General features: G+C 35.1%; 2 protein-coding genes across 2 annotated transcripts in view; one reads left to right on the top strand and one right to left on the bottom strand.

Moving 5' to 3' along the window:
* Nucleotides 1-12,606, bottom strand: part of LOC125673012 (uncharacterized) — a 1,263,960-nt gene that overhangs the window by 623,530 nt on the left and 627,824 nt on the right. The window lies entirely within an intron of this gene.
* LOC130053658 (mitogen-activated protein kinase kinase kinase 15-like) lies at nt 3,342-8,873 on the top strand. The gene is made up of 6 exons (XM_056161038.1): nt 3,342-3,520; nt 3,777-3,869; nt 5,148-5,206; nt 5,658-5,740; nt 7,291-7,367; nt 7,761-8,873. The coding sequence occupies exons 1-6, from the start codon at nt 3,342-3,344 to the stop codon at nt 7,843-7,845; spliced, it is 576 nt and encodes a 191-aa protein (XP_056017013.1). The 3' UTR covers nt 7,846-8,873.

Genomic DNA, 12,606 nt, shown 5'->3' with positions numbered 1-12,606 from the left:
CAAGTTTCTCGAACCTCAACTCATCGTTATACACAAATGATGGATCCACAATTTTACATAGTCTTTTCTTTACAGATGACTTGGTTGAGTCAGGAATTTCGAGAAAACTTTTTTCACACCTCCCCTTCGCATTAGTGTAATTCACTGCTTAACAAGAAGGCATCAACCTATTCATTTGTAAAACCTACCACATGTACATCTTTAATGATCTTAGAATCTCATCAAAACCAGAACAGATGGTGTGACGTCAAAATTATTGATTTTTGTGGTTTTGAATACGAAAGAGTTTCACATCATGGCAGCCTCTATAGATAGCAGGAATTTCAATTTTCAATGTTTTCAAATTAGCACTGAAACTTATCTAGGCCGTATATAAATAAAATAGTATGACAAATCTTATCATATAATTAGTCCTATCATTTTATTATGGGTTGCCCTCCCCTTTAAGCTTTGAAAAGGGCAGGCAATAAGTATTTGTACTATGTCACAGGTCATCTGACGTCCTAAGTGTCATCTAAGTCTAAAAGCATATGATGTCATAAGTCATGCAATGTTATAATGTAAAAAAAAAATGACACACATTGTGGATATCTGTTAATGTTTATTGGAATGTTGTATGACTGTAGAAGTCGCATATCGAACACTATACAAACATATACCAGATTATAAACTCATGAAACACCGGACAAACACATAAACCAGATTATAGACTCATGAAACACCGGACAAACACATATACCAGATTATAAACTCATGAAACACCGGACTAACATACACCAGATTATAAACTCATGAAACACCAGACAAACATATACCAGATTATAAACTCATGAAACACCGGACAAACACATATAACAGATTATAAACTCATGAAACACTGTACAAACATATACCAGATTATAAACTCATGAAACACTGGACAAATATATACCAGATAAATTCATGAAACACCGGACAAACACGTACACCAGATTATAAACTCATGAAACACCGGACAAACACATATACCAGATTATAAACTCATGAAACACCGAACAAACATATACCAGATTATAAACTCATGAAACACCGGACAAACATATACCAGATTATAAACTCATGAAACACCGGACAAACATATACCAGATTATAAACTCATGAAACACCGGACAAACAAGTATACCAGATTATAAACTCATGAAACACCGGACAAACATACACCAGATTATAAATTCTAGAAACACTGTACAAAAATATACCATATTATAAACTCATGAACCACTGGACAAATATATACCAGATTATAAACTCATGAAACACCATACAAACATATACCAGATTATAAACTCATGAAACACCGGACAAACATACACCAGATTATAAATTCTAGAAACACTGTACAAAAATATACCAGATTATAAACTCATGAAACACTGGACAAATATATACCAGATTATAAACTCATGAAACACCATACAAACATAAACCAGATTATAAACTCATGAAACACCGGACAAACATACACCAGATTATAAACTCATGAAACACCGGATAAACATACACCAGATTATAAACTCATGAAACACCATACAAACATATACCAGATTATAAACTCATGAAACACTGTACAAAAATATACCAGATTATAAACTCATGAAACATTGGACAAATATATACCAGATTATAAACTCATGAAACACCATACAAACATATACCAGATTATAAACTCATGAAACACCGGACAAACATACACCAGATTATAAACTCATGAAACACAAGAAAAACACATAATTAATACTGGAATTAAGGAATGAATTTATTATGATGCAAAAGTTTTCCGTCTTTTTTTTTCTCGTGGTATACCTCCATCCAACGAAAAAATAATAAATTCATTCCTTATCATTTAATATTCTAAAACGTTGAGTTTATGTGATAAAACATTATTTGTTTGGAGTTGAATTAACGAATTATTCTTGGACTACATTCTATGTCATTTCGAGATGGTTGTACACTGTAGTAATTTGTGAATACACAACTTTAAGAAAAAACTAAATCCGGTAGGCCTAACTGTTGTTTATTGTTGAGCAAACGGGTTTCTTGTGGACTGAAGAATTCCAGTCTTAAAAGGATAAGTTAGAGATAAGACCTGTTGAGAGAAAATTGCAGGAATTTTGTTGAGTGGAACTGAAATTCAGTGCAAAGTTCGATGTCGGTACTAACGGAAAGCGTGGGACACGTGCATACATGTAATCATGACGTGGGATGCTAGGTAGGGTTCTCTTGAGGGTTGTCACGACTTCCAGGTGGACAAGTGAGTGTTACAGAGGGTTTTTGGAGTTTTATCAGTGAATTCCTAAGGCTGTGACAGCTGTTGTAATGTCGTATGGAAGCCTCGTTTCGGTGTCCACTCATATACATATTTTTTGTTGTTGTCATAAACATATTATGCCAGAGTTCGAAACCATAGTCGTTAAGCCCGGGCTACGATATTACAGTATCTCTGAGGCAGTGTGTGGAGTATCTGGTATCTGGGTTTGTGACATGAAGGAAATTGTCGCAAGGTGCAACCTGGACTATTGTCATCCCCTGTTGAATACATTTAACTCTCAGCCTGGAATTGCAGAAGCAGACGTATGTTGTTTGGGGGGGGGGGGGGGTGTCCTCAAATAGCCATGTTTATTTCATTTTGCATAGTTAATTATTATTTATATTTGATATTTGTTTGTTTTTGTTTAATAAATTGATATAGATCAATATAACTGTTAAGGTCTTCTTTTCAGGATTCCCAAATCTATATATAAATATGAAGCATCCAAAGGAATCCCCAACATTCCAATAGAAAGTAGTTCCTGCCATTTATTTCTTTTTTTCGTTGGATACAATATTCCAATAATTTTTCAACCAATGAAAAAGCGTGTAGCATGTAAAATTAAATGATGATAAAGTCATAAAATGCTAGAAAAACATAAAACACAAAACATGTATGCCTGAAACATAAAATCTTAAAACACTGGAGAAACATGTATACCTGAACATAAAATCATAAAACACTATACCCCGATCCAGCACCTGAGTTTAAATAAGATTAAGGTATGCCTCGATTGACAATGGTTTTCTTGGGGTGAAAAGTTTCAATATTACCCTCAACTACATACATTATTTATGTATCATTATTAACTATAGAATTGATAGTGAATATACCTGTTGGAAAATTATACATTTCATTGTGTTCGTAACATAGGAGTTCAAGAGAAACATGTAGGCTAACTGACATACGTTTCATTTTATTACTCTGGTAGATGATAGAGTGAATATTGTATGTTTCATTTCATCACTGTGGTAGATTTTTGAGCTAATATGGTATGTTTCATTTCATCACTCTGGTATATCTTGGAGCTAATATTGCTGGAGGAAAGGAAGAGGAAGTAGAAACGTCTGGAGTTCCGTCCACAAACTCGGGTAAATCAGCAGCACTGTACCGGAGTTCTGCTGTCAATGAATTACAGCACCAACTAGAGAGTATACAGGACGAAAACATGCAGTAAGTTACCATAGTTACAAGGTGAAAATGTCGAAGAATGTGGAAACATTTCTCTCTGTGTTGAAGGATACAATTACATAATGTGGATAGTATAGAGTTTTATTTAAAATATTTACTCTCGTAGAAGTTAACACTCCCATCCCCCAAAAATAAATAAGAAAGATTGTTTGAATTGTATTTGTTATGAATGTTGTCTTTTAGTACTAATTAATAGAAAACAGGAGACTACTGTTCACCCAGATCTTGCATTTCTTAGGTTGCTACAACAACTGGTGGATGTTAACAGAATTTATGGTGATGTTCTGCGCAAGACCATCGAGGAAAAGAAAACTCACTTAGAAAATATGCAGTAAGTTAGACTTAAGTTAGGACTTAACAGAATTCATTGTGTGTTTCCCATGCTTGACTAAATCCTAGATGGATGGGAGTTTATGCTACATGTACATGTTTGTGCAGCCAGTAATGCTTTCTTTTGCAACAGAAAGAGAGACTTGTAATGCAAACTTAAAAGTCACATTTCATAAAGAGGGGGATATTGAAGTAATCAAGATTGTGATTCAGGGGAGACAATATACTGATAACAGTTGTTTTTATTCTCCCCGAAATTTTTTCGGAGGAGAAATGTTCGGAGGAACATAATTTTATAGTCACAGTTGCATTTGTCCCCCCATTCATCTGAGCTGTCTCATATCTCCTAAACATTTCATTAGAAATTAATCACACATATTCCTTGGGGACAGAGACTTGTGGACCAAAGTCATTTTGGAAAGGTCAAGGTCATTCAGAACCTGTACTTTTTATAAGGAAAAATTTCCTTATTTCAACAGTTGTGGAACAGGTGTTGGTCATATATCACACAAATAAGTAAAACTTGAAACAGGCAGGTTGCTTTCAGACAAAGGTCACACAAAGTTATTTTGTAAAATTCTACACCCCTCAACATATACCTTGTATATAAAACACTTCATTTCAACCAATTGAATTCGTGGAGATCCGGGTTAGATTAGATCCTCAGTACCCCTTGCTTGTCGTAAGAGTCGACTAAATGGGACGGTCCTTTGGACGAGACCGCAAAAACCGAGGTCCCGTACGTGTGCCACGATAAAGATCCCTCCCTGCTCAAAGGCCATAAGCGCCGAGGATAGGCCTAAATTTTGCACCCCTTCACTAGCATTGGTGATGTCTCCATGAGTGAAATATTCTCAAGAGGGATGTTAAACAATATTCAATCAATCAACCAATTGAATATGTCAAATTAACAGGTATTGATCATTGTGCTAGTTGTCTGTCATATGAAGTAGTTCATTGGTTAGATGAAGTTCCGAAAGCATCCATCAGTTTTATTGATATTCTTGTTACATAGTAAATGATATATAATTAATAAACTTAAATGTTTCAGTGAAATGCCTGTACTTTGTGCATTTAATGATTTACGTGTATATCACCCTAACCCTGAATCTCGAACAATGTCTTGGGCATTACATACAGAGTATTTATATTTCACACATTTATACTGAGTACTGAAGTCTCCAACCCTGACTCATAAACACATTGCTTATATTTAGAGTGGTCACATCACTGTACATTACTTTTCTAGAAGGATAATTTAATGCTGATTTCATTGTAGAGCGCTGACCTCAATAAACAGTGTATCGTCTGTCACTGCCAACAGTATCAGAGGCAGAGGTGAAATTTAATCTGTCAATAAAGTGTATCGTCTGTTATTGTCAACAGTATCAGAGGCAGAGGTGAGATTTAGTCTGTCAATAAACAGTGTATCGTCTGTCACTGCCAACAGTATCAGAGACAGAGGTGAGATTTAGTCTGTCAATAAACAGTGTATCGTCTGTCACTGCCAACAGTATCAGAGGTGAGATTTAATCTGTCAGTAAACATTGAATCGTCTGTCATTGCTAACTGTATCAGAGGTAGAGGTGAGATTTAATCTGTCAATAAACTGTATCATCTGTCACTGCCAACAGTATCAGAAGCAGAGGTGAGATTTAATGTGTCAATAAACAGTGTATCGTCTGTCACTGCCAACAGTATCAGAGGCAGAGGTGAGATTTAATCTGTCGATAGTTCTTTTCTATCAACATCTGCTTCATGCTTCTAAACCAATCTCTATCAATTTCAGTTCCGTCCATTCATGAGCCACCTGATGAGGCCTTGGTCATATGGCTACGTGACAGGAAGTTTGACGAGGACATCATTGATACGGTAATAGTCACATTAATAGCATCTTGTCATTGATACGGTAATTGTCACATTAATAACGTCATGTCATTGATACGGTTATTGTCACGTTAATAACGTCATGTCATTGATACGGTAATAGTCACATTGATAGCATCTTGTCATTGATATGGTAATTGTCACATTGATAACGTCATGTCATTGATACGGTTATTGTCACGTTAATAACGTCATGTCATTGACACGGTAATAGTCACATTGATAGCATCTTGTCATTGATACGGTAATTGTCACGTTAATAACGTCATGTCATTGATACGGTAATAGTCACATTGATAGCATCTTGTCATTGATATGGTAATTGTCACATTGATAACGTAATGTCATTGATACGGTAATTGTCACATTAATAACACAGTAAATGTCATGTCATTGATACGGCAATTGTCACATTAATAGCATCATGACATTGATACGGTAATTGTCACATTAATAAAGTCATGTCATTGATACGGTAATTGTCAGATTGATAACGTCATGTCATTGATACGGTAATTGTCAGATTGATAACGTCATCTGATTGATACGATAATTATGATGTATTGTGTTGTATTAATTCCTTCATCCGTGAACCTGTTTTAAGGGTCATATAAATACACACAATTAAAACAGGCAGGTCTTGGTGATTATGATAGAGTTTGATGTGAGTGATTGTGATAAGACTAAGACCCACTGTACCTTCATATTGACCATTGAGTGACCAAGGGGAAGATCAGCTGATTATTCTGAAATTTCTCTGTCTCGTCTAACTCCACATTTTAAAATGCTGTGCGATAAGAAATGAGATTTAGTAACCTGAGGTTTAGGGGTAGGAAAACTCAGTGATTTCCTTTTATGAATCTATAAGAATGTGCTTAAGGAATTTAAGCATATATTAAAGAAAATTCTTAGGATTTTTATGCATACATGTATGACATCTGGGGTTTAGGGGAACTGAGACTTGTGGTGACTTACAGTGTAGGTAAGAAAATTGAGACATTATAACCTTGGATTTATGAATAGAAAAACTGAGATGTTGTAACCTGGGATTTAAGGGTAGGAAAACTGAAATGTTGTGATCTGAGATTTAGGGGTAGGAAAACTGAGATCTAACCTGGGATCTAGGGGTAGGAAAGCTTGAAATGTTGTGATCTGGGATTTAGGGGTAGGAAAACTGAGATGCTGTGATCTGGGATTTAGGAGTAGGAAAACTGAGATGCTGTGATCTGGGATTTATGAATAGGAAAACTGAGATGTTGTGATCTGGGATTTAGGGGTAGGAAAACAGATGCTGTGATCTGAGATTTAGGGGTAGGAAAACTGAGATGTAACCTGGGATCTAGGGGTAGGAAAGCTTGAGATGTTGTGATCTGGGATTTAGGGGTAGGAAAACTGAGATGCTGTGATCTGGGATTTAGGAGTAGAAAAACTGAGATGTTGTAACCGGGGATCTAGGGGTAAGAAAACTTGAGATGCTGTGATGTCGGTTGAAGGTATAGGAAAACTGAAGATGTAATGCTCTCCTTTGCTTGCAGATAACACGGGAGCAGTTTGTGTTGAATGATCTCCTGGAGATAGTGCGCTATGAAGACTTACAAAGACTAGGACTCAGGTCTGCATTTCTGTTTTACATTATGAGGATTTAAAGAGTCTGTATTTCTGTTTTACATTATGAGGATTTACAGAGTCTGTATTTCTGTTTTATGTTATAACGATTTACAGAGTCTGTATTATTTGATGTTAATGATGCCTTACAGAATCTGTATTACTGTTTTATGTTATGAGGATTTACAGAGTCTGTATTTCTGTTTTACGTTATGAGGAATTACATAGTCTTTTTTCTGTTATTATTTTACTGTTTATGTTATGATGATATAATGTAGATTGAAGTTTATACGTAAATAATTTGATGTGGCAGTTTTTGCTGTTCTGATGGACTACAATTTTAATTTCGATCTTCGTCCTTTGATGTTTCTGAAGTAACTTGACCTTTGGCCTTTTACAGGGGTGGTGTTTTGTGCCGATTGTGGCGGGTGATACAAAGTCACAGGAAAGACCATGGCCTGGAAAAAAGGTCATCAGACAGGTAACAGGTCAAAGGTCACCAGACCAGGAGGTCACCGATGAAGACACAAATCCTGCCCAACAGACAGGTGTTGTTTCGTCAGTCCTTTCACTCAAGTGTGTCTCCCACAATTCCATTGTACAGGATGTGACATACAATGGTCAGACATTGTAACTCAAAGGAGGATATGTGATAGCAGGCTTCTGGTCATGTTGAGACATCTCACAGAGAGATATGTGTCACATGACAGTCACATGACCCATTATCTGCCTTGTCACAGTTTACTGCCCATGGGATTGTGTTATACGACTGTGTTTACAGATATATATGGAAGTTTAGAGCATTTCATATTCCACCTTGTATCCCTATTGTTGTTTGAAACTTTTCATTCACTACTTTCACATTATTCCCAAGATGTTTGTTGTCTGTGATGTTACTGTGATGTTTAAGTGATTGAGAAAGCATTTTGATTCTGTGATCGGGATGATGTGAATAAATGGATCTTGTTGAACGTGAGTGACATATCATAAGAAAACAGTGTTCAGTATATCAATGATGAAGGAGATGATGATATCAAATGCGATAATCAGTATTATCAGACTGTCAGTTAGTATTGAATGCACTTGTCTTAGCTTTACACATTCAGGGTTCAAAGGAACATATAGTTTTACTGACATTGGAGGGGCATTTCAGAGTTTGTTTTACAAAGTTTTTAATCATCAATCCCATAATTTACACACAGAAAATTAAACCGTTTAGTGATTTTTTTTAGAACTGATATGGGGTGTTTTAGATTGCTTCAGTTTATGTTGATCATATCTATCGGTTTTAAAGCTTTTTTATCCTCGCTTTTATATCTGACTGTTATGATGTGAAGTTTTTATTGATATTTTATGAATGGTTATATAATTTTGTGAGATTTTTATTAGGGTTTTTGCTCTGTTTTTGTGTCAGTTGCATAGCTTGATTGACACACATCTATATTTCTGTCTGTGTTGTAACACTGATCAGGCCGACTGTCCGGAATTAAATATGAACAATAATTCGTCTGATTTGCATTGTCCCATCTTGTAGTCAAGGAGATGTCGACTACATGGAAATGTTGAGTAAAGGTATCAAAGACACTTTAACAATGTTTACACAAATGTTGATTGAAATAGAATATAAATGTGGTTTGGGACTCCCTACCAGTTCCTGATACTTATGTCAATATATGCATAGCTGTAATGGTTTGTGAATATGAACTCTGTATCTATTAACTGAAGTCAATATATGTCATTGAATAACTGTTAATGACCAATAACCACCATAGTTCTGGTCATTCTGACGTTTGATACACGCAGTGACATATACCGTGTGACCAGCATGGCTGACCTGTTGTAATATTTTGACCAAAATTTTCCACTGTTTTCTGTCTCTCTCAGTGAAAATAGTTTGTATTATCTATAGGTATACATATATCATAAGTTTGGTGCAATGGATGTGGTCTTACATTGGGAGAGTTGACATTCTTTTAATTGTATACTGAAATCAGATAGAAAAAATCTTCAGTAAAATGGCTAAACAAATTGTCTCGAGATTGTATGTCACCATAGGCATTGACATACATGTAATAAAGAACTCTCACTGTTATGGCTATCAGCCCGATGCCTAGGTCAAGATGTATGGCACATTATGCAAACCTGGTGATGTCTCTACATAATTGATAACGTTTCGAATGATTTATTGATGACATGGTACGATTTCAATCTTTGATTAAATTTTTAAGTTAAGATATATTGTTTACCCTTTCAAAATCTGCAAACTCACTTTTTTATATGTGAAGGTATTTTTGGGAATCTTTTAAAGTATTTGAAAATAATTTTGTGACTATACAACATGCATGATATCATTGCATGAATTAAATTTCCCATCATTTATAAAACATGAATATCGCACAGTGTCATATTGCCTTTTTCTACTGAATATGTGCATAACAAATTTCCATTTTTTTTTTTGTGGTGACAAAGTTTCTTATTTGTAGTTTTGAAGAATTTAACGAAGTGATTACTATATGTGTACTTTTTTTTAGCGTAATTAAAATTTGGTGCAGTTGGAGCTTGATATGCACTGTTTGATTTAAGTATGATTTAACACTTCTGTAAATGATAATGAATATAACAGGATTTCTTATATCAGCCCTTTTCCATCACCACCAAACCCACTAAAATTTGAATCTCACTAAACTAAGTACACGTGCTAGTGCAATATCTTTCTAACACCCATTTGTGAAAAGTTTTTTTTTCCTCTGATGAATGTGATATTACAATACTTTGTAGGAAACTTCGTTTTAATTCTGATTCCTCGTTTTCCGTTTAATTTTTTTTACATTTGATGAAATTGAAGATATATTCGCCCTTTTCAACTATAGCGATGATGTCCTTTCTTTTGACCATGTTTAACCCTATATGGATATAAAACATGGTTAGGGTATTAAAATGATATTTATAGAACTATGGAAATGTAGGGCAGTACAAAGATTAAACATCTTAGCAGTGCTTATTTAACTTCTTTTTTTTTTTCCAAATGGAGTTAGGTTCCATTTCACCCAAGCTCCCAATAGTTATCGAAGGCATGTGTTTGGAGTCTGTAATTAAAGATTATTTTTTGTGAATGTAATTTCCAAAATTGTGCAACGATTCTTATCCCATTTAATTCCCAAAATCCTAAACTTCTGTAGAATCCACCTTCCTTCCAAACTAAAAGACAGATTGATTTCTTTTTAAGTACAGCGGTATTATGTTAAATCATGTAACAGTCAAGTATTTTCGCCAATAAACTGTCCCATTGAACATTTGTATTTACATACATTTTGAAGCGGTTTCCTATTGTGCTAGATAGTCAACATCCTCAGAACTATTACTCTTGTGTATTGCACGTTGTGGACCATTTCATATAATATTGTACAGGTATCAGACTCTAGTTTTACTTATATATATGTGTGTAGACAATGACACTTGTTCTACATCACATAAAGAAACTTAATTTCTATTACATACAGAAAGAAATACAATTTGCATTGCGTACAGAAAAACAATTTGCATTGCGTACAGAAATACAATTTGCATTGCGTACAGAAAAACAATTTGCATTGCGTACAGAAATACAATTTGCATTGCGTACAGAAATACAATTTGCATTGCCTACAGAAATGCAATTTGCATTGCCTACAGAAATATAATTTACATTGTATACAATTTACAACACGTACAGATGTACACTTTACATTACAGCCAGATGTACAAACTGTTAAAACATACTCCAGGATCTATATCTAATCTAGTATTGATTTAAGTTCCATGAACTATCCCTAGATAGGGCTGCAGTAGGTGTCCCCCACTTCCATTAGATATCTGTAAGAATACTCTCCAACAGAAACAGACTGACATAACTGATTATACAGTCTACTCCATTTATCTGTTATATTGAAATCGCTTATGTGTAACTGTTATATTGAGGTTAAACCCCCGGTAAAGCTGTTTATATAGTCCTACATTTGGTATACTGAACCTTGGATGAAAAGGTGAAGATAACGAACAGTGATCAATCTGTGGATGTGATGAACAATTCATTTTCAGAGTAGACTGTACATGAAAACTTTTTAATAACATTCTAAAATTATATGAGCAAGCTGACTCGAGCGAGAGTTGTGGCCAGGGAGACTTTATCTTTCCTTTCCCGGTGATTTAGTAGTAGGTATAAAGATCATAGTTTAATTTAAAAATGAATATTGTTGGTTTGGAATTAATCACAGGGGTCAATGGTCAATCTGCTGTGCTTGATGAATATGTACTGACTTTATTGCGTGATAAGTTATGTAAGAACTATGTAAACAGAGGACATTGTCAATGCTGTTGATGTAATTGTTGAGTGTGATTGGAAGGTGTAAAGTGTTACTGATGTGATATGTAATGTTGGTATTGCTGGTGCAAACTCTGCTCAAACTTACAATGTCTAATAATTAATCTGTTTATTAGAATAGTTAATGATAGGTAGGGATTCATCGCCAGTTTCAGTGTTTTAGTGAAAGTTTCTTGTAAGCCATTTCACCAAACCTCCATAAAGGTGTACTGTTAGATGATATATGTTTTTATTTGCCGGAATAAAATTATATGTGTAATTATTTGTCATTTCAAAGTTATCTACAACATTATGTTGTTTCAGTCCGTTAATATGACGGACCATTTTATTATGTTTGGGAGTGAAGATATTGATTTCTGTTAATGATAAGACAGTTTTAAGATGATGCATGCATTTATGTATTTGAACAAATTATCTAAACTTTACGATTTGATCCCCAGTTTATGTTTGTTGCTACTTTTGTTTTGTTTAGAGTGGGATGGGCAGGGATTAATCATGATATCATTGTGCTCGATAATGTAATAAAATCAAGAATGAGTTAATTGTGGAGTTGTGTTAATTGTTTCCCTTCCTTTGGTAAGACATGCATTGTGTCGGCACGTTTGGTCGTTTTTGCACGTTTGGTCGCCGACGATCATTCGTACCGCACGTTTGGTCGCCGTCGACCATTCGTGCCGCACGTATCGTCGCCGAGCGACAGAACGTGCCGTGAGGGTGGGCACGATTGGTCGCCAATTTTAGGCCATACCCGAACACGAATGGTTGCCACCCATGCCCCAACTCCAAAACCCCAACTTTGCTTTTTTTTTCTCCTCGGCATCTATTCCCCTTCCTTCTCTTCCTCCCTTTTAATCTCCTCCAAATTCTTCATCAATTTCTTCCGGTT

The sequence above is a fragment of the Ostrea edulis genome, chromosome 3 (assembly GCF_947568905.1).
Source record: "Ostrea edulis chromosome 3, xbOstEdul1.1, whole genome shotgun sequence".
Classification (NCBI taxonomy): domain Eukaryota; kingdom Metazoa; phylum Mollusca; class Bivalvia; order Ostreida; family Ostreidae; genus Ostrea; species Ostrea edulis.
This window is presented reverse-complemented; position numbering and strand designations above follow the sequence as displayed.